The sequence below is a fragment of the Caretta caretta genome, chromosome 28 (assembly GCF_965140235.1).
Source record: "Caretta caretta isolate rCarCar2 chromosome 28, rCarCar1.hap1, whole genome shotgun sequence".
NCBI lineage: Eukaryota > Metazoa > Chordata > Testudines > Cheloniidae > Caretta > Caretta caretta.
In genome coordinates, this window is record NC_134233.1 from 16033268 (window position 1) to 16055941 (window position 22674).

Below are 22674 nucleotides of genomic sequence, written 5' to 3' on the forward strand. Positions count from 1 at the left end.
GCACGGAGCACGCTCAGTAACATCTGCTGAAGCCACTGCCCTTCCCCCTGCCCTTCCCTGGCAGCAGATTCTGCAGCGTTACAGGGGTGAAAAGGGAGCCAAGGGGGAAAATCGGAGCAGGGGGGTGGCCAGGATCTGAGCAGGGGGGAGGAAATTGACTGGCCGTGGCTGGCGGGGGGGGGGGGGGTCAAGCAACTGGAGGCAGGGTTAGGAGAGGGGCTAAATCAGGGATGGGGGTGGAGGAGCAGGGGTTAAGCCCAGGGGTGAGGCTCTGCCAGAGGGTAAAACCCTGGCCCAGGCAGGGGCAGAGGGGGTAACGGTTACCCCAGGGGCCTGAGACACTTGTGTTTGCAAAAATAGGGCGAGGGGATTTTTTTATTTCCCCTCCCGCAGACAGCACCTCTCAGCATGGGCCTCCCAGGGCCTCCCAGTGGCTGGTCACGGCAGCTCCTCCGTCTGATGTGACCTGCGGGGGTCTGCAGGTTTAGCATCTGAAGAAGTCGGCGGGGGGGGTTTTTTACCCACGAAAGCTTATGCCCAAATAAATCCGTTAGTTTTTAAGGTGCCACCGGACTCCTTTCAGAGGAGCAGCCGTGTTAGTCTGGATCCACAAAAGGAACAGGAGGACTTGTGGCACCTTAGAGACTAACAAATTTATTCGAGCATAAGCTTTCGCGAGCTAAAACCCACTTCATCAGATGCATTCAGTGGAAAATACAGGGGGGAGATTTCATGTAAACCTTAGAGACTAACAAATTTATTCGAGCATAAGCTTTCGCGAGCTAAAACCCACTTCATCAGATGCATTCAGTGGAAAATACAGGGGGGAGATTTCATGTAAACCTTAGAGACTAACAAATTTATTCGAGCATAAGCTTTCGCGAGCTAAAACCCACTTCATCAGATGCATTCAGTGGAAAATACAGGGGGGAGATTTCATGTAAACCTTAGAGACTAACAAATTTATTCGAGCATAAGCTTTCGCGAGCTAAAACCCACTTCATCAGATGCATTCAGTGGAAAATACAGGGGGGAGATTTCATGTAAACCTTAGAGACTAACAAATTTATTCGAGCATAAGCTTTCACTAGCTAAAACCCACTTCATCAGATGCATTCAGTGGAAAATACAGGGGGGAGATTTCATGTAAACCGTAGAGACTAACAAATTTATTCGAGCATAAGCTTTCACGAGCTAAAACCCACTTCATCAGATGCATTCAGTGGAAAATACAGGGGGGAGATTTCATGTAAACCGTAGAGACTAACAAATTTATTCGAGCATAAGCTTTCGCGAGCTAAAACCCACTTCATCAGATGCATTCAGTGGAAAATACAGGGGGGAGATTTCATGTTCTCTGTGTATATAAAATCTCCCCCCCTGTATTTTCCACTCCATGCATCTGATGAAGTGGGTTTTAGCTTATGCTCAAATACATTTGTTCGTCTCTAAGGTGCCACGAGGCCGGCTCTTCCTGCTGGACTCCTTGTAGCTTTAGCCCTAAGTGAGATCTCTCTCCTGCCACCCATCCCCACCCCGCGGCAAACACCGTGCGGGGCTCGTAGCCATGAATGGACTTGGGATTTATCCCGCTCTCCGCTCTCCTGTGTGTCCAGTTTTGCTTCTCACGGTGATGCCTCTCTTGGCATTTTTCTTTCTCACTTTTCCCTCTCGTCTCTTCGGAGCGGACCATTTCCAGCCTGCCTGAGTCGGTCTCCAAACCTGGTTTCCATCCAGTCCCCCCCCCAGGGCGACTTGCCTCTTTTAGCCGCGGCCGGGGAGCAAAAAACCACCCCGGATTTTCACCCCGCCCCGGCAGGGGCAGGGCCAGGCCCGGGCAGGAGCCGCCTCTTCCTCCCGGGAGCCCTTCGTGCGGCCGCGGCGGCGGGGCCATGGCCGGGGCCGGGGCCGGGGGCCGCGCGGTGGGTCCGGGCGGGGACACGCGTGGGGCGGACACGCGGGGCGCGGGAGCGAGGGGATGGGGGCCGCCGGGGGAGGGTGGATCTGGGGGTCAGAGCCGTGGCGGGGGGGGGGGGTGGATCTGGGGGTCGTGGGGCTGCTGGGGGTTGGGAGTAGTTTGGAGCTAGGGGTTTGGGGGGTGTCAGTGGGGGGGCAGAGCTGGGGGTTTTGGGGGGTGTCAGTGGGGGGACAGAGCTGGGGGTTTTGGGGGGTGTCAGTGGGGGGACAGAGCTGGGGTTTGGGGGGTGTCAGTGGGGGGCAGAGCTGGGAGTTTTGGGGGATGTCAGTGGGGGGCAGAACTGGGGGTTGGGGGGTGTCAGTGGGGGGCAGAGCTGGGGGTTGGGGGGTGTCAGTGGGGGGACAGAGCTGGGGGTTGGGGGGTGTCAGTGGGGGGCAGAGCTGGGGGTTGGAGGGTGTCAGTGGGGGGACAGAGCTGGGGGTTTTGGTGGGTGTCAGTGGGGGGACAGAGCTGGGGGTTTTGGGGGCTGTAAGTGGGGGGACAGAGCTGGGGTTTGGGGGGTGTCAGTGGGGGGCAGAGCTGGGGGTTGGGGGGTGTCAGTGGGGGGCAGAGCTGGGGGTTTTGGGGGATGTCAGTGGGGGGCAGAGCTGGGGGTTGGGGGGTGTCAGTGGGGGACAGAGCTGGGGTTTGGGGGGTGTAAGTGGGGGGACAGAGCTGGGGTTTGGGGGGTGTAAGTGGGGGACAGAGCTGGGGGTTGGGAGGTGTCAGTGGGGGGCACAGAGTTGGGGTGGGGGGGGTCCATGTTCTGATCCGGCACTGATGCTAATATTGAGGGCTGTGAGTGGGGCCGGGGGCCAGTTCGCGGGGAGGAAGTTGGGGGCAGTGTCTGAAGTTTGTTGCTTGGGAGGTGGGTGGGTGCAGGGGGCATGGGGGGCTGCGGGGGGCGGGGGAGCCGGGCTGCACCCCATCACCTCTCCCAGGGGCCCTGTGTTTTCTCTGGGAAACCTGCTCCCCGTTTCAGCAGCCCCTCAGAGCTTCCTGGCTGAGGCTGAACGAGGAAAAAAGCCCCAGGGACTCTCCTCGGGCGTCTGCAGGGCAGGACGGGCCCTGAAATCGGGCCGTTGTGAGGCCGTTTGCAGCGGTTTGTAACCCCCCCCCGCTTCTTCCAGGAGCCCCCCCGAGAGCGTCGGGCCCCTCTGGGAAAAGAGAGAGAAGCAGCCGAAGCCGAGGAGCCGCGGCAAAGCCAGGAGCTGCTGGTAGGTGCCCAGGGCCCAGGTTCGCCAGGGATCCCGGTGCCCCGAGTGACGGCGAATGCAGGGCCCGGCCTGCCAGCCTCATCCAGGGACCCGTCCCCACCGGAGCCCAGGGTCCGACACGGGGGTGGCATGGTGCCCGTAGGGTGCGGGAGGCTGCTGGGCAGGAGCGGGTCAGTCTGTGTGAGCCCAGAGCCCCTGCCCACGGGCTGTCTGCGTGTCACAGTGACCGGGGAGCCTTTCCCGCACCTGGGGGGAATGGGGAGGAAATGCCGGCTGCAGAGATGGAGGGTTTGGCCCAGGGCAATCGGATGAGGTTTTGGGGAGAACAGTCCCCCCCGTGAGCGATGTACAGCTCACCCCTGCCCTGATCCGTCCCCCCTTGCTGGGGTAAATAACCTTCCCGTCCCCCAGCGCAAGAGATCCCGCGCTCTGGGAAATAACTCCCCCACCCGCCGGGAGGGGCATTTATGGGTCTCCCCCGGTACCCACCCGCCCTCTCCCTGTGGCTGCAGAGCCGGACGGCAGCCGAGAGGCAGAAGATGGTCTGGGAGTGGCGGGATCTGCGAGGGTTTCTGGCGGAGCAGGAGCAGCGGCTGCTGTCCCGGCTGGAAGAGCTCGAGAGAGCCATTGCCCAGAGAAGGGATGCGGGCGCCTGCCGAGTGTCCCGGGAGATTTCCCTGCTCGGGGAGCGGGGAGGAGAGAAGGGGCAGCCGCTGAGCCCACCCCTGCAGGTCAGGCTGTCGTTGCAATGATCACACGCAGCGTTCCTGTAGGAGCGTCTGCCCCAGGCCCCAAAGCACTTTACAAAGGGGGGACAGGGGCATTATCCCTATGGGAGAAAGGGGGAAAGTGAGGCACAGGGCAGGGCAGAGCCCTGACCAAGGTCACGCAGTAAATGCCCTGCCAATGTCTAACTGCATTTGGGCTGGAGGGTGATGTCCCCTCCCTGCCATGCCGAGGCCCCGAGCCAGGCCTAAGGCCCCTCGCCACCCCAGGTGAACGGGTTTAATGGGGCCAGGGGGCTTGCGGGGCTCTCAGCCCGAGTGGGAATTTCACTCTCAAGGCGGAGAAATATTTTCTTCCTGTAAAGTGCCTCCCTGATGGCGACGTCCCAGCAGGGATTCCCGGGGGGCAGCAGCTGCTCTCTGAACGTGAACCCCAGTGTCTGAAATGCCCCAAACGCCAGAGACGCCAACGGTGGCCCCTCTGCCTGGGACACCCCCCCCGTGACTGTCTCTTCTCTCGCTCCCTCTCCAGGGTGCCGGGAGCAGTGGGAGCAGGTGAGTCCCCGGCTCCATTTCACGCCCCCCTCATGCTCAGTTACGCTGGGAAACGGCACAAAATCCGGAGCTTCCCCCTCCCCTGCAGTGCGAGACGCCGGCTTGGTGCCTGGGATCAGGTCTCCCCTCGTGGCTGCCTCACGAGGGGGAAGAGCCTGTTACTCCCTGACAGCTCCTGAGGTCCCACCAGGGCTGTCGGACCCATGGGCCGGACCCGGCCTGTCTGGCGTATTTCTGTGGCCATCTCAGGTATTCCTGGTGTGGAGAATCTCCGCTTTCCATTTTAGCGTAAGTTTCTAGGCCTTGTGGTTGGGGAGAACCCCTCCCGCGTGCAGCCGGGGACGCTGTTGTCTTTCTGGGTCTGCCAGCGGCCGGAAGCCATGGCTCAGACGGGTGTGAACTCCTCCGTTCGTCTCGCTGGAGCGTCAGCTGAAACGAGGCCACTTTCCTGTCAGCAGGCCTTGGCGGGTCGGGGAGTGGAGCCCTGGAGGGGTGGGAACGGGGAGTTTCTGTAGGGCGGGGAGAGCAAAGGAGAGACATGAAGGCAATGGAGAGAGAGAAATGAGGGTGGAAGGAAGGGGAAAGCAGGAGCCCTGGCAGGCGCGGGATGGGGCTACTTCCCCACGGCGCGATACTGAGTGTGACCATACAGGACTTGATGAATACAGGTAGCGAAAAGGTTATTTCCTCTCCGAAGGGCAGACTCCCCCCTCGGTGTCTGTGCCTGGGTGTCCCGCTGAGAGCAGTGAGGGTCCTGCTCTGAACGGAGCCGTACACAGAGTCTGCAATCGACGCCCGGGCCCGCTGACCGCCCCAGGGCGTCGAATACGGCCCCCCTGCCAAACGAGGTGCAGGGTTACAGCTTCCGTGCAGGGCTCTGGGCATTCGGCATTCAAGGGCCCAGGCTCATTCCCTGCGAAGCATCTGTCTGGGGCCACAGTGCGATTGTGGGACACGCCCACCCTTTGGTCCCTGTCTCCTTCCTTTCCTGGTAACCCAGTGTCGGAGCCCCTTGTTCCTGGAGTAACCCAGCGGACGGGGGTGGCTCTGCACCCCACAGAACCAGTGTCCCAGAGAAAGCTCCTGAGCCCGTCTCCATTCCTCGTGTCCCATCTCTGTGGAGAGCCCAGGGCTGAGGGCAGGTGACTCGCTAGAACAGTGCCCATCTCGGGCTACGAAGCTCAGATCCAGGTTTGCTGGAGTTTGGGGGTTGCTGGGCTCCGGGTTTGGGGATCCGGGCCCGTTTCTCACCCCTCCCTCTTTCCCCGGCAGGGAGGACGGGGCGTTTCGGGAGCCGGAGCCGGGGTTTGCGGAGCTGGAGAGGAGGCTCAGCGATTTCTCTCTGACAAGTGCCGTCCTGCAGCAGGTCCTGCGGGGATTCAAAGGTGAGTGGGAGTCTGGGGGTGGCGTCTCCTCTGGTTAGAGCGACCCCGGCCCTGGGGAGGAGTCGGGGACTCTCGGGATGTCACTGACCCCGGGCTCCATCTCGCAGCCCCAGCTCCGCGCGTCGCCCTTCCCCATGGAGTCGCCCTGTGAGGCTGGCTCTGTCCGCAGCAGCTGCGTTGTGGGCCTCGGTCTGTGTCCCCGTCCCGTAGTTTAAAGCGGTTACGTTAATATAACCAATGGGGATTTCTCTATGAACGCGAGGGCCTGAATCCTCCTCTCTCCCGTCCTCTCCTTCCCCTAGAGACGCTGCGACGGGAGCTGGGGAGCGACGCAGGTACGTGTCCCTCTCTGACGGGCCGGGGGGAGATTTCACACCAATAACCATGTTCGCGGCAGGGCATCACGGCCTCCAGCCCCCATGTGCCCCTGGGAAGGGTGGAACGACGTGACGCCGGGTGAGCCCCGTGACTGGTTCGCTCCTGCTGTGCGTCCGATGGGGATTCAGAGCGAATCCGGAGCTCAGGGGGGTGGTTCCCTTTGGGAAGAGGAACAACACCCGGCGTGGTGTGAGAGACGGTGAGACACGAATAAAAGAATGAGCGCTTTAATGAGCGACTGAACGTGGGGACAGCAGAGTCGCGGGTGCGAGGAGTGGGTGGAGCCCAGCCCTACCCTGAATAGATCCTGGCCCTGAAGGAGAGATGGGGCTGGTCTCCCGTGTACAGACTGGCTGGAAAGGGGAGGAGAGCCCTCGATTGTCTTTGGGATCATTGTGAATGAGACGGGAGCTGCTCGAGTGCGTGTCCGTGTGTCTCACACTTTTCACATTGGTGGCCCCTTATTTGAAGTCAAGTTTTTTTGCGGGGGGGGGGGTGGCGGGGGGATCCCCTTACATTGACTGTGAAAGGAAGAATAAAATGAGTCTCAAGGCTGAGTCTCTGTAACGTGGGTGGGTGTTTCAAGAGTAGGGGACCTTGAAGGATAAAAGTGGCAGAGTGAGACTTTGCTTTCAGGGGTTAGAATCATAGAATCATAGAATATCAGGGTTGGAAGGGACCCCAGAAGGTCATCTAGTCCAACCCCCTGCTCGAAGCAGGACCAATTCCCAGTTAAATCATCCCAGCCAGGGCTTTGTCAAGCCTGACCTTAAAAACCTCCAAGGAAGGAGATTCCACCACCTCCCTAGGTAACCCATTCCAGTGTTTCACCACCCTCTTAGTGAAAAAGTTTTTCCTAATATCCAATCTCAACCTCCCCCACTGCAACTTGAGACCATTACTCCTCGTTCTGTCATCTGCTACCATTGAGAACAGTCTAAATCCATCCTCTTTGGAACCCCCTTTCAGGTAGTTAAAAGCAGCTATCAAATCCCCCCTCATTCTTCTCTTCCGCAGACTAAACAATCCCAGCTCCCTCAGTCTCTCCTCATAACTCATGTGTTCCAGACCCCTAATCATTTTTGTTGCCCTTCGCTGGACTGTCTCCAATTTATCCACATCCTTCTTGTAGTGTGGGGCCCAAAACTGGACACAGTACTCCAGATGAGGCCTCACCAATGTCGAATAGAGGGGAACGATCACGTCCCTCGATCTGCTCTCTATGCCCCTACTTATACATCCCAAAATGCCATTGGCCTTCTTGGCAACAAGGGCACACTGCTGACTCATATCCAGCTTCTCGTCCACTGTCACCCCTAGGTCCTTTTCCGCAGAACTGCTGCCGAGCCATTCGGTCCCTAGTCTGTAGCGGTGCATTGGGTTCTTCCGTCCTAAGTGCAGGACTCTGCACTTGTCCTTGTTGAACCTCATCAGATTTCTTTTGGCCCAATCCTCCAATTTGTCTAGGTCCCTCTGTATCCTATCCCTGCCCTCCAGCGTATCTACCACTCCTCCCAGTTTAGTATCATCCACAAATTTGCTGAGGGTGCAATCCACACCATCCTCCAGATCATTTATGAAGATATTGAACAAAACCGGTCCCAGGACCGACCCCTGGGGCACTCCACTTGATACCGGCTGCCAACTAGACATGGAGCCATTGATCACTATCAATGTTCTCAGACTTCATGGCACTGTGACCCCCTTCTGATAACAAAAATGACTACACGACCCCCAGGTGGGGGGACCGAAGCCTGAGCCCCATTGCCCCGGGTGGGGCCTGTAACCTGAGCCCTGCCGCCCAGGGCTGAAGTCCCCCGGTTTCGGCTACAGCCCTGGGCCGTGGGGCTCGGTGACCCCATTAAAAGCCAGCCCTGGTGACCCCATTAAAAGGGGGTCATGACCCACTTTGGGGTCCCAACCCGCAGTTTGACAACCGATGCTTTAGCTCATAACAAAAGTGATAATATCTCACGGCCCATCTTGTTGCCTGTCGTGAGTCACCTGGGGAAGCAAACCGCCGCTTGAGGACCGTCAGACTAGACCTTTCATTTTCTGAAGGGGAAGAGGGCATTACTTTGTATATGGGCCTGTTGTGAATGAATAGTTAGTTAGCTGCTATGCCAGGTGTGGACTGAGCCAAGGAACGATTCGTTCCCGTAAACCCCCAGTTCAGAAATCTTTCCGGCTTCAGAATCCAGCGCACAGCTGTTCCCGAGTCCCCCTGTCCATGCCGTGTCTGGGTCACAACCAGAGACTGAAACCCCTCCAGTGCTCTGTGGAGATGAGGACGAAGCCCAAAGATTGGATCCAAAATGGCAATAGCACCGGTAGGACAGCAAAGGCCTCCAAGAATAGACAGTATCGAAGTCCCCAGCCAGAGGGAGGGGAGAGAGAAACAGAGGAGAAGCGAGGGAGAAGGCAGGTCACAAGCTCCCAGACCCGCTCGGCTCCATTCCTGTCTCAGCTCTGGACAGATTTTATCCAGCCCCCACCTCGGCCCGGCTCCCGGCCTGCCGGGGAGCGTGCTGCCCTCGGGGACCATGTCGGGCCCTGAAGGGTCTCCGTGGGGCTAGCCCTGGTGGGAAGGGCCGGGTCCGCGCCGCAGTAAGGCGACGTCGGGGCCCTGCGAGGTGGAGCGCCTAGAATGTCTCTCCGCGGGGAACGAGCCTGCGGGAGGTGCTGTGAGCGTCACTAAAGCTGGTCTCTCCAACCCCCCCCCCACCCTGACAGGCTGCGGAACGACCTCCCCCTTTGCCTCCGGATGGGCCCAGCCTCCCAGGGGACGGGGAAGAGCAACGGCTGCCGGGGAGCTGGCTCAGGTAGGGATTATCGGGGCGTTGCTGGTGGGTTCCCTCTGCACTGAGAGGGGCAGGAAACCCAGAGGAGGGGGGAGCTTCTGGGGAGTTTCGTCCGGAGGTGGGAGGGGGGCAGGAAATCCACAGGGAGGAGGAAAGGAGGGGGACGGGGTGTGACAGACCTGCGGGGACTGGTTTAACCTGGGGCTTAGGTTCGAGGAACAGTCGGGAGAGGAAACGGCCCGACTGATGGGACAGGAAACACCCCCTCGGACAGGGCTGGCGAAATTACCAGCCTGCAGCTGGAACCCACTGACCAGAGGCTGCTGGGAGATATGAAGGGGTCACGCACCAGTGGGGCTTGGCCCCATCCCCTCACACCCAGCTGCTGGCAATGAGGCGGGTGTTTGGATTCCCACCAGGGAGCTGTCCCTGGGCACTCCATGTCCTGTACCAGCCTATGAGGCATGAGACTATCCTGTCCCATGCAGAGAGAGGGGAGGGACCAGGGCTCTCTCTTTCTCCCTGTGACGGGATCCCCGGGGTGCAGCCTGGGACCCCTATGCCCCCTTAACTCTCTAAGACCCTTTCTTGAGCAATGCAAAGTTATTAACTGGTTCCCCCACTTCATCAGTGGAAAGTGGATACACACTGGCCTTTGCAAACCTGAGCAGATTCACCACACGCTTCAGGCAAACTCACTGCTAAAGATAAATCGTAAAACAAGTTTATCGATTACAAAAGAGAGTTTTTAAGTGATAGTCAAAAATATAAAATAAAATATAAGCACACAGTGTAAACCTTAACCCTTATCACACTCGACAGTATTTACATCAAGCAATGTTCTCACCCCACTGGATCTTACAGTCCCTAATACACACGTTTGTCTCCTAAACCTGGGCCAATCTCCCCTGTTGAAATCATCAGTCTTGTGAGCGTCCTTGTTACTTGCAGCGTAGGTGGCGGGAGGAGAAAGGGACAAGCATGGGGCCCCTGTGTTCTGTTTTCTACCCTGAGTCCATGTGCTTGGAGACCACAAGTCCAGGCATGTCTGGGGGGCACTGCTGAGTCCCCAGGGGAGGCAATTCCCCGGTGTGTCTCCTGTCAGTGAGTCATTGAATTGTAACTCCTCTGCTGGAGAGTGGCTGGTGATGTCTGCTCCGCGCCCATCCGGGTGTTGGTTACCCTCCCGTGTCGTTGTCTCTGGAGAGCTAGTATCTGGGCACGTCCAAAAACCCACAGCGTGTTTTAGTGACAGCCATACAATGCACTTCTCATAACTTAATATGCATGAACGAGACACACATTTAGACGGAACAGTGGGTTTCAGCAGATTGCAACCTTTCCCACGACACCTCACACGGCCTGCTTTATATGCGATATCACCATTATCTACACAAATGAGGAATATGGGGGTTACAGGGCTGTCCCCTGTGGCATAGAGTGTCACACTCCCCTCATCCTGATGCCTCCTCTGAGGGGGGTGCAGACGGGGACTCTGCTGACTGGGTGCCTCCCAGAGCTTCCATTTGATTGGTCCTGCGCTCCTGCGAATTGTGGGGCTGTGAGTGGGGCAGCAGGTCCTGAGCGGGGGGCTCTTTCTCTTACAGGAGCCGGTGGCCTTCGAGGAGGTGGTTGTGTATTTCGCCAGGGAAGAGTGGGCTCTGCTGGACCCCGCTCAGCGAGACCTGTACTGGGACATCATGCAGGAGAACTATGAGAATGTGACCTCGCTGGGTAAGGATTCCCGTCCCCTCCCTTCTTAGAAAAGGAAGTGAAGAGTGAAGTTTAGAATCACAGAAGATCGGGGTTGGAAGGGACCTCAGGACGTCATCTAGTCCCATCCCCTGCTCAAAGCAGGGCCAATCCCCAATTTTTGCCCCACATCCCTAAATGGCCCCCCTCTAGGATTGAACTCACAACCCTGGGTTTAGCAGGCCCATGCTGAAACCACTGAGCTATCCCTCCCCCCATAATGCAGCCTTAACTCTGCCCTGTTTCAGCATCACCCCGACATGCCAATGACACGCACAGTAGCCCTCTGCCCTCCCCTGCTAGAGAACGCTTTGGGAACAGGACAAAGTCGAAGGTCTTCTCTTGGCTAAGGCAAAACTTGGGTTCAGGTCTGGCATAAAGAACAGAAGCTGCCTGCCCCTGGCCAGCCCTCCAGCACCGAGCCCGCTGCATCCAAACCGGCCCAGATTTGCAAAACGTTTCCACCCCTTTATCCCCCTCCGTCCCCCAAGGACTACTCCCTCCACCCTCCGAGTACAGCTACACCTGGCCCAGTGCTCACAGCCGGAGGGCGTGCGGAGAAATGCTGGCATTCCCGTCTGTGAAACACCACACAAACAACGGCAGGTTCTCTTAGTCCTTCCTCATAGACATTATTGATTCATAGATTAAAAGGCCAGGAGGGACTATTAGGTCATCTAATCAGACCCTCCTGGACAAGAGGCCGTAGAATTTCATCCAGTTACTGCGGTACTGAGCTGAATACCTGGTATTGGACTAAATCCTTCTCCAGAAAGGCATCCAGTCTTGACTTGAAGACTTCAGGGGATGGAGAACCCTCCGCTTCCCTAAATAGTTTGTTTACCTTTGCCTGACCTGTTCCCAGTGGCGATTGCCAGCTCCAGGGCTAGGGGCTTGGGGCAAAGTTAAGATAGTGTCGCGGAGGTGTTGTGGGCTTCAGCTCTTCATTTCCTGGTTTTCAGAGGTGGGTTTAGCCACTGTCCGTGTGGTGAAAGGCATGAGGCAGCTGTTGCGTGTCTGAGTTAATGACTCACGATTGTTGAAATAACCGGTTCAGCTGGAATTATGTAATCCAACATCATCAGTCAGAGATTAGTACAGCAGTATACAGCGTACAGACAGAAATAGGTACATTACCACCCTTTGTTGTCAGACTAAGAGCTGGATCTGTGTCTCTCCTGCATCCAGAGGAACTGCGCAGTGTTCATTCCCTCAACCCGGTTCCCATATCAGTATCCTTATAGAGGGTTTCAGACAAAGGAAACCTTGTTGCCAAGAATATTCTCCCAGAAACATACGTTGTGGTGTCATTTCTGTACATTCTCAGTTTACCTGATTTATGTGTGAAGGCATGATCATTTACAGCCGGGAGAACTAACAATTCTTCAAGATAACCTCTCTCAGTGGGTCCTCCTTAACCCCACAATTATTCTTCCCTGTTGATTTCCCAAGCCTACATCAGCTGTTGTAACAATCATCCCTTATTCGTTTCCCAAGTCTATACGTGCTTAAGTCAGCATTATAGATATATGTTAAGGAGGTGGTTTCCATGAACATCTGGAGTCGTAGAGACATGAAGGCTCCCAAGATTGTTAAAGTATGTAAGTGAATCAGATCTAGAGAAAGAAAGAACGATAAGCGTTTATATTTACTAACAGGTACTAACAGACACCCCCTTGTCGCTATTGTTAACTAACCAGAGCAACACTAAACTATTTAGTTATTTGTTTCTTTGAGGCTATAGCTAAGGTGCTCATGTGAGATTTATACTGCTTGAGTACTCTGCATAATTGACAAAATAAAATCAATAAAGAAACCTAACACTACTTCCATAATAACTAGCCTTAAATGTAACTCCTCTCCATGTATGAGAAATAAGTAGATTAAAATCTCCATCAGGTACTAGATCTTCTAAAGACTTTTCTGCCGCATGCATGTCCGTGCTGATTTGGACAACATGTGTATCCGTTCAATTTAACAATGATTTGAGGTTTGCGGTTAATGGAGGAATATGTAGGTTAAAAACTGGTATATGACTTGCAATATCTTCTTGATGCTTAGGCTTTCTTTGGCTGATTCTTTCTGACAAAGTGGGACAGGCATAATTACAGTTTGACCACTTACGCTTTGCCCATGAGGCACAAAGAGCCACATCACATCGAAGGTCTTTGTAGTGGGTCCCTACAAATGGTCCCTCTCCATCCAGCTCAGTGGGAGACCGCTCTGCCTCACTGCGTCTCTGGGGCACCGCCCCCTATCCAGGAGTAGGGCTTAGGCAGGACAGCACAATCCAGTAGTTTTAAGGAGCCCCAGCCCTCAGGTGGGGCAGACAAACAGCCTTAAGGCTCAGGCCCCGGGGCAGGGCAGAGCAAATGACAGACCGTCTGATGTCCTGGTTCTGGCCAGTGGCAGACAAACACGAGCCTTTTGGCCTAAGGGGAAGAGGCTGCCACCCCAGGGGTTGGGTTGGCAGCAGGCGTAGGGGGACCTGGGCCCACCCGACTCCACCGGGTCCCAGCCCAGGGCCCTAAGAGTGGTGGAGTGGGTCAGCAGGGATCCAGCCAGAACACGCTGACTTGTGTGCAGAGAGCAACACAACCGGACTGTAGGCTGGGGACGTCTCCTCCCTTCCCTGGCCCGGGCCCAACTTTTATACTTCCTGTCCTGCCTCGTGACTGCCAGTCTCTGCCCCCTCGGGCCCAAAGAGCGGTCCCTCCCCCTCCGGCTCGATGGGAGGCCACTGCAGCTCACCACAGTCACCATATCAAAATGTTTTATGATTAGTTGCCTGCCGTACTGTTCTTCCACTTTATAGGCCACCTTCACAGTAGGAAGTCCCCACTTAGTGAGTTTCACTGGTCAGGAGACAACAGCGGCAAGCTTGTCTGTCTTGTTGGTCTGTGTAGGGCCTCCATGGCCACAGGCAGGCATTGCAACACCAAAAACATCACACCTGCAAACATATGGATACCCGCTGACAGAGCAACAAGCTAGAGCCGGTGTTCCCCATGTTTGTGTTGCTGGGTGAAGCACGAGTAGCTGCGGTAAATCCAGTCGCTCCTTGTAGATTTCTTCTTCTGTGTAATCTACTGAAGGGGCAGGGGTTAATTTGTTGAAGACAGCTGTATTTGGGTCTAATATTGGTAAAGATTCTGTAAAAGAAATGTACAGAGACTCTCTCATTGAACAAGATTTATATAACACGGGCCTTGATTAGGGTGGAGTGTCACTGATCCCCAAACTTCTAATACAGAAGTTCTTTACAGAAGTTCCCTTTATACACGGTGGGCAATAATTTAACCAAATGCCCATCTTCAGCAAGATTAGGTATCCGTCCATTTTCAGTATCCCTTAAAGCAGTGGTTCCCAGACTTGTTCCGCTGCTTGTTCAGGGAAAGCCCCCGGCGGGCCGGGCCGGTTTGTTTCCCTGCCGCGTCCGCAGGTTCGGCCGATCGCGGCTCCCGCTGGCCGCGGTTCGCGTTCCAAATCCGCTCTGTTCTGCGTTGACAAGCCTGATCCAGACAAACCCAAAATAGAACCAACAATTCCATCTAACTCTTGGAGACACCTGGTTCAAAAAATACCAGGTTGCGAGGCAAATGTCTGTCTGATACGTTGCTAATTTATCTATTACTGCAGTAAGACACAACTTTTTGTTCCCTTTGCACGACCAACCACATTCCAGTGAGACAGGTTTAACGCAACAGGTGTGCGTGCAAAGTGGATATTCTTAAGCAAGGTCCCAGGTATTGAAGTAGCAGGTGAACCACTGGGTGATCCAGGTTACGCCTTCAGGGCATCTTAAAGGCGACGAACTGGGGTCCCAGCTTCTGCTGGGAATGTCCTCCATGTGTGCAGTGTGGTAGTTAGAGGCTCTTCTAATATGAGGGTTACCACTCCCTGAGGTGACTGTGACCAGCAGAGTGGCTCATCCCATGCTGTATCACGTTCTGGAGGCTCCTCGTCTGTTGTTACAATTACGAAAACCTGTCCTGCGTCCATAGGGATGAGACCTTTAGTTAACAATGAAAGATTATTCATGTATCCAAACGCTCGACCTTTATAATGCTGTGTCTGTACGATGGCTCTGAAACAACCCCATCCTATTTCAGAGGAGGTGGAGCTATTCCGTCTCCAGTTTACTAAAGGTATTTGATTTGCATTCTCATATCTTACTGGAAATAGAATATCACCTCCTATGAACATAAGAACGGCCAGACTGGGTCAGACCAAAGGTCCATCTAGCCCAGTATCGTGTCTTCCGACAGTGGCCAATGCCAGGTGCCCCAGAAGGAATGAACAGAACAGGGAATCATCAAGTGATCCATCCCCTGTCGCTCATTCCCAGCTTCTGGCAAACAGAGGCTAGGGACACCCTCCCTGCCCATCCTGGCTAATAGCCATTGTGGGACCTATCCTCCATGAATTTATCTAGTTCTTTTTTGAACCCTGTTATGGTCTTGGCCTTCACAACATCCTCTGGCAAGGAGTTCCACAGGTTGACTGTGCAGTGTGTGAAGAAATACTTCTTTTTATTTGTTTTAAACCGGCTGCCTATTAATTTCATTGGGTGACCCCCTCGTTCTTGTGTTATGAGAAGGAGTAAACAACACTTCCTTATCTATTTTCTCTACACCAGTCATGATTTTAGAGACCTCAATCATATCCCCCCTTAGCTGTCTCTTTTCCAAGTGTGATCCCTACTAATGATTCCAGAGGGAGGTGGAGCTGTTCTCTTGCATTCCTTGTAGGGTGACGAGATAGCAAATGTGAAAAATCGGGACAGGGGGTGGGGGGTAATAGGTGCCTATATAAGAAAAAGCCCCAGATATCGGGACTGTCCCTATAAAATCAGGAAATCTGGTCACCCTAATTTCCCTGCCAACCCCAAGCAATCCCACAGGACCAGGATCAGCAACCTGGTATCTTATGTGATGTCAATTTTCTGTAGAGGGAAGGGATTTTCCCTTAAACAACTTAAGTTGATTAGCATGATAAATCTTATGCAACCAGAGCTGGGTTCAGTATCTAGGGGTTCCTTTTCAACAATACAACACAGAGCCGGCTCGAGCCCCCACCCAGTAACCTGGGAAAATTACACACCACCCCCTGGGTGCCTCCAAGACGTAATACTTCCCCACTCGCAAGCACAGTCTGAGTGTAGAAAAGAAGAAATGTTTAATGAAAGGAGGGAAGTCGGGGTAAGAAAGGGGGGTAAGCACAGTTTTGCTCCCCTTTATTCATACAGTGATGACAACAACATTGATAACAACAGTTCACTACCCCTGCATTCAGCACTAAAGTGATTTGTAACCCAACACCCGCCAGAGTGGATCACTTGGAGCCATACAGCTCCTGTCCGCTGGATACCTGCGCAGAGTAGGTGTGTTCCTGTAAATACAGTTTGCTCCTGCAGTCTCTCAGGGGAGAGCTCATTCAGACCCTGCTTACACCTACTTCCAGTAACATGGATTTGATACACAGATGAACGTATCTACAATGTCGTAGCCAAGCCCCTTACGACGCACATTATGGTCAGGTACCGCGTAGGGCAAAAGTTCTCCTACTTTCCAATCACTTTCTCTTATTCCCTTGTCAAAATACATCTTTGCCTTTTTCTTTGGCTTTCCCAATTCATGAGCTACACACAGGTTTACTTGTTCAAGGTGTCTCTGAAATCTTTTCATAAAAACATCCATTTTAATCCCTTCAACATGTGCATGACTCGTTTCCCACAACAAGCGTCGTGGCATTTTTATTTCTCTCCCTGTCATTACTTCAAAGGGAGTGGGGTCTCTGGCACGGGCTGGAGTAGCTCTGGTTGCCATCAGAACTAATTGACTTAAGCTATCCCAATCTGTTCTATTTACGGACACAGATTTTCTTGATAGTCTAGTCCTCCTTTCCATCTGCCCTGAGGACTGTGGGTGATAAGGAATAGGGAACTTTTGTTTTATTCCTAATGCCAACAAATAGTTTTACATGACAGTTTCTGTAAAATGAGATCTTTGATCTGATTCCAGTTTTGCTGGAAAACCCCATCAGGAGAATATCTGTTCTGCCAATCCACATGCCATAGCTAAGGCTGTGTTGATTTGCATTGGGAAAGCGTCAGTCCATTTTGAGACTGGATCTGCTGCAACCAACAAATATTTGCTTCCCTTTTTAGTCTTGGGTAACAGACCAACAAAATAAATCTGTAAACTAGACCCTGGTCCTGAATTTCTCTGGGGTCAAAGGGGAGCATTGTTTTTTATTGCTTGTTGGATTATTTTGTGCACAGATTAAGCAATTGTCACAATATTCTCTTATATCCTTTTTCATCTGTGGCCACCAGCCCAGTGATTTTAATCTTTCCATAGTTTGTCTGTTCCCTGATGCCCTCCTGAAAGTATGTCATGGACTGAGTATATTAAATCCTTTCATATTTGTTCTGGTAACACCCATACTGGTACCTCATTCCCTGGTCTATGAGCAAACAACTTCCTGTTGCCAATGCCAATTTTGACTCCTAAGGTTTTAAAGATGACTCTTGTGACAATTCCGTTTTCTTCTGTATGTTTAATCACTTCTCTAGTAACTTCCGTAGTGCTGGCAAGCCAGTCCCTATCTCTGCTGCTGCCTGCTGACACAGCCAGAGTTTCTGCAGTATTCACTGAGGGAATCGGGGTGCTCATGATTTTGTGTGAAAATGTCCACTTCTTGCCCCCTGGAGCACCTTGTTTCACAAGAGAATCAGCGACAGAATTTTCCTGGTGAAATCGAGCTGTTTTACTCTGGCTTTGTACCTTGCAAACAAAGGAAGGGGGGATGCAAGGCAAGCCATGAAAGAAAGTAGTAAGGCATAAGCCAAAGGAAATCCATAGGAGGATACAAATTGTGAGCATTTCCCCAAAGGCAGAAATTCTGCAAGACCATTGCAGACCCACCCCGAATTGGATAGAAAAAGCAGGCAAAACATTCCAGTGGACATGCCACAGCGGTGAGGCCAACCTACTGGGCTGAGTGGCGTGTACATGAAAAAGAAAGAGAGGAATCGGATGGAGAAAGAACGTAGAGGCCGAAACCAGTAAAAGGTTTCCCATCTTTGTAGAAACTTGATCCACCTGTGAAAATACACAGGAATGAAGAAGTGTCAGAGCAAGGAGGTAAAGGTTTGAAAAACTGGTCTAGAGAAAAGGGAGGTGTCGTCATAGGACGCTCGTGAGGGGTAACGTCATACAAAAGTGCAAAAGGGAGATGAAGGTGCAGACAAAGGGCGAAGAGCTATGTCCTTATCCTGCAATAACAGTGACAAGTGAGCTAATCAAGCATTAGAGACCTGTCCGTCCTTAACTTTCTTCTTTCTGAGCGGGTTAGTAGGTGTGTGTGTTGTGTGTAAAATTACGGGAGAGAGACCAATTAAAAAGGTGAAATGTTTGATTGCCCAATAAGCGGCTAACAAGTTACGGTCACACACACACAGTACTTGAGTTCCACGGGTGAAAGTACTTTAGAGGCAAAAGCAATGAGCCTTCTTTTGCCATAGATTTCTTGAGAGAGACTAGCAGAGAGCGCTCTTCCCCATGAAAGGGTAGGGTCTGGTCAGGTGGTGCCAGAACTGAAGCCAAGGCTCCAGTTTGTTTCAAAGCAGTGACTGCCTTTGTATGTTCTTCTGTCCAGCACGGTTGCGCTCCCTTCCCGAGAAGCTGGGACAAGCGATACTCCTGGGGGAATTCTGCACCACTGCGCACGCGCAGAATTTGTGTCCCCGCAGATTTCTTTGCTTCCCCACAGAAAAATGACTTTCTGACAGGGTAGCAAAGAGAAGTCACAAGAGCGGTCAGGCAACCCGCCCCCAGCAGTATGTTTTGGGTGCCCAGGGCAGCCGGCAGCTGGGTAAATCACTGTGGGGTAAGAGGCAGGACTGGGGAAGACCTGGATGGGGTGGCTCCTACCCTGTACCGGGCTCAGCTGCTAGTCCCGGCTGGGATGGGACTTCCTCTTCCCCTGCACAGCAACCGGGGCCATGTCAGACCCACCCCCATATTTCTCCTCTGGCTGTAGGAAGCTCTGCAAACTCCCCCTCCTCCGTGCACTTCCTGCATCCGTCGTTCCTCAGCTGCAGGGGGAGGGGTCACTGTACAGGGAGCTGCTTCCCCATCTGCCCACCCCCCCCCATTCATCCAGACCCCCTCATGCCTAGAACCTCCCACTGAGCCTCACACCCCATGCACCCAGAACCCCCCCAATGAGCCCCATTCCCCCTCCACCTGGACCACCCCAACGAGCCATCCGCACCTGCTGGATCACCACCCTACTGAGCCCCAACCAGCTCCACCTGGATCCCCACCCCACTGAACCCCCCCACTGAGCCCCACACACCCAGACCCGCCTGCTGAGTTCTGTCCCCCCCCATGCCCAGACCTCCCCCCGTTCTGAACCCCAACCACCTTCACCTGGACCCCCCTGTAGAGTCCCATTACTGTTGCACCCAGAACCCTCCAAAAGGTCCCTGTGCATCCAGATCCCCCATGCACCCTTATCCCCCACTGAGCCACCCGCACCCAGATTGCCCCACACAAAACCCTCTCAACTCACACCTGGATCCCCTGACACTAAGCCCCTCCACACTTGGATCCTGCCTTACTGAGCATGTCTGCCCACACCTGGTGCACCTGGCATGGAGGGGCAGGGCCCTGGGGTGTTTTGGGGCAGAGCCCGGTCCTTGCGCTGTGTCGGGGTTGGGTGCAGCCTCACCGCTGAGTCTGTCCTGGGGTGGAGGTGGGGGGAGTTGCACAGTGATCTCCCCCCTCTGTGCAGCCAGTGGCCTATGCTCCCCAATGCCCTGCTGGAGCCTCCGTATTTATTTGACAAATAAAATTTGAAGAATTTTGCAGAATTTTAAAATATTATGCACAGAATTTATAATTTTTTGGCACAGGATGCCCTCAGGAGTCAAGGGAGGACTGACTGAGGCAAAGTCGGGTATGAAATCTCTGTGGTAGCCAGCAAAACCTAAAAGACATCTTACACTAGTAGGTAGAGGCAAATAAAATTAGGTCTGCCTTCGGTGCGATGGTGTCTGTCCTTCCTTAGACAGACTGATTCCTGAAAAGGAAACTGATTGAGTTGTCAGGTGAGCCTTGGCTGTGTTACACCTTAGACCCCCTATAAAATGCAAGAATAAAGCTCAACACACATTGTCTGAAAGCTGTCAATGGTCGGGCTCAAATTCAAATGTAGCTCAGGTTTGGCAAGGGCCCCAGCTCGTCCCCTGGAGATAGCCAGCTAATGTGCGAGCTGATTGCAAGAAACCCTCTGCTGTTAACAGAGCCTTAGTCTTCCTGCACGTGTGCATTTCAGTCTCTTTGATTCATCGGTTTGGCTCCTGCTGATCTGAAGCTGCAATTGTTACAGTTCACTTTTTCAGTACTGCCTCCTGAGGGAGGCAGTGATGCCAGGTACTAGCCGACCTAAATACCAAGTGACTGAGATCCTTCGGGCACAATTAGACGCTCACGTTCATCCCTACACGGGTGCAAAATGTTGTGAGTGCGTGGGGATTTTGTAAAAAGATTCTTTTTTGGAGGGAGTCTGGGGGAGGGAATCTCAGGAACTCCTTGCTCAAATAATGCCAAATTTAACCGCACCCACGGAGAGTAGCAAATGCCAAGACAATCCAAGTACGGTTCTGCATTTCAGAGCTGTTAGAATAGTGAACTTTTAAACAGGAAGTAGGGCTCAACCATAGAATCATAGAAGATCAGGGTTGGAAGGGACCTCAGGAGGTCATCTAGTCCCACGCCCGCTCAAAGCAGGACCAATCCCCAATGAAATCATCCCAGCCAGGGCTTTGTCAAGCCTGACCTTAAAAACTTCTAGGGAAGGAGATTCCACCACCTCCCTAGGTAACCCATTCCAGTGTTTCACCACCCTCCTAGTGAAAAAGTTTTTCCTAATATCCAACCTAAACCTCCCCCACTGCAACTTGAGACCATTACTCCTTGTTCTGTCATCTGCTACCATTGAGATCAGTCTAGATCCATCCTCTCTGGAACCCCCTTTCAGGTAGTTGAAAGCAGCTATCAAATCCCCCCTCATTCTTCTCTTCCGTAGACTAAACAATCCCAGTTCCCTCAGCCTCTCCTCATAACTCATGTGTTCCAGTCCCCTCATCATTTTTGTTGCCCTCCGCTGGACTTTTTCCAATTTTTCCACATCCTTCTTGTAGTGTGGGGCCCAAAACTGGACACAGTACTCCAGATGAGGCCTCACCAGTGTTGAATAGAGGGGAACGATCACGTCCTTCGATCTGCTGGCTATGCCCCTACTTATACATCCCAAAATGCCATTGGCCTTCTTGGCAACAAGGGCACACTGTTGACTCATATCCAGCTTCTCGTCCACTGTCACCCCTAGGTCCTTTTCTGCAGAACTGCTGCCGAGCCATTCGGTCCCTAGTCTGTAGCGGTGCATGGGATTCTTCCATCCTAAGTGCAGGACTCTGCACTTGTCCTTATTGAACCTCATCAGATTTCTTTTGGCCCAATCCTCCAATTTGTCTAGGTCCCTCTGTATCCTATCCCTACCCTCCAGCGTATCTACCTCTCCTCCCAGTTTAGTGTCATCCGCAAACTTGCTGAGGGTGCAATCCACACCATCCTCCAGATCATTTATGAAGATATTGAAGAAAACGGGCCCCAGGACCGACCCTTGGGGCACTCCACTTGATACCGGCTGCCAACTAGACATGGAGCCATTGATCACTGTGACAGAGCTGGAGCTCTGCGATAATGAACGCAGAGCACTTGTTATTCCAGATCAGCTCCGACTCCACCACAGGGCGTTTGAGGAAACAGGACTAAGGGCTTGTCTGCTCCTCAAATGCTGCAGTAACACTTTGGTGTGGACATTAACTAGCGTCATGGGAGGGATTCTCCCATCGCCGTAGTTAATCCACCTCCCCAAGAGGTGCTCGCTATGTTGATGGAAGAATTCTTCCATTGATCTAGAGGAGTCCACACTGGGTTTAAGTCAGCTTAATTATGTCACTCAGAGGTGTGGATTTTTCACCCCCCAGAGTGATGGGTCAATTTAAGATTTGAGAGTCCTAAGAGACACCTGGTAAGTGGGACGGGTGGGGTTAGTGGGGGGAAGAGGGGTGCTTTGGGGATCTAGACCTGCAGGGGATGGCAGCCTATTATGAAAAAATCCTTGGCCAGTCCCCGTTGCTGGTGAGCCTACACTCCATTCTAACCAGACTCCATTTTCACGTCATTTTATACATTTTAAAATATTATGATTCGCATTCTTCTCTCTCCACTGTGCACTACCTATCCCCACCACACGCACATCCCTATTCCCTACAAACTGTGACCCCAGCCACCGATCCTGATGCCGGACATTCCTCCCGGTCACAAGGTGACGTCTTCGCTTTTGGTGATGTCCTAAGTTGGTAATGAAACTTCTGGGGAATTGGAGGATCTCGTTCCCCCCTTCCTATCTGCAGCAGCCACAGTCTCTTCTCTGCAGGCTCCTTGGATCTTTGAGGCAGTCTCTCCTGATATCACACAGTCTTATTATTACTTCTCGTAGTCTCCTTTTCCAGAGGAATTAGTCTGTTGCTACTGAGTTAGAATATCTAATTGCCTAAGCTCGTCCTAGGTGCTTCAGGGACTAGATGAGGCAATCTCAGAAACATTAGCAATTATCTTTGAGAACTCATGTAGGACAGATGAAGTACACACGCAGTACCTATCCTTAAAAAGGAGAACAAAGAGGACCTGAGGAATTACAGATGAGTCAGACTAACTTTGAGAGTTGGAAAGATACTTGATCATATTAGAAAACAATCAGTTGGTCAGCATCTGGAGGATAAGAGCATTATGAGGAATAGTCAGCATGGATTTGTCAAGAACAAAT

The 22674-nt window shown here is 53.2% G+C and overlaps 2 protein-coding genes across 3 annotated transcripts in view; one reads left to right on the forward strand and one right to left on the reverse strand.

The window, feature by feature from the left end:
- Window positions 1-22674, reverse strand: part of LOC142068369 (uncharacterized) — a 295529-nt gene that overhangs the window by 48477 nt on the left and 224378 nt on the right.
- LOC125628598 (uncharacterized) overlaps window positions 1866-22674 on the forward strand; it is a 28188-nt gene continuing 7379 nt past the window's right edge. The window contains exons 1-8 of one of the 2 annotated variants that reach the window (XM_075123924.1): window positions 1866-1922; window positions 3088-3174; window positions 3687-3905; window positions 4432-4454; window positions 5727-5839; window positions 6142-6174; window positions 8951-9039; window positions 10626-10752. In XM_075123924.1, coding sequence (XP_074980025.1) covers window positions 1893-1922; window positions 3088-3174; window positions 3687-3905; window positions 4432-4454; window positions 5727-5839; window positions 6142-6174; window positions 8951-9039; window positions 10626-10752 — 721 coding nt within the window. In that variant the 5' untranslated portion in view covers window positions 1866-1892. The remainder of the gene's footprint in view (window positions 1923-3087; window positions 3175-3686; window positions 3906-4431; window positions 4455-5726; window positions 5840-6141; window positions 6175-8950; window positions 9040-10625; window positions 10753-22674) is intronic. The other variant, XM_075123925.1, reaches the window with a different exon arrangement.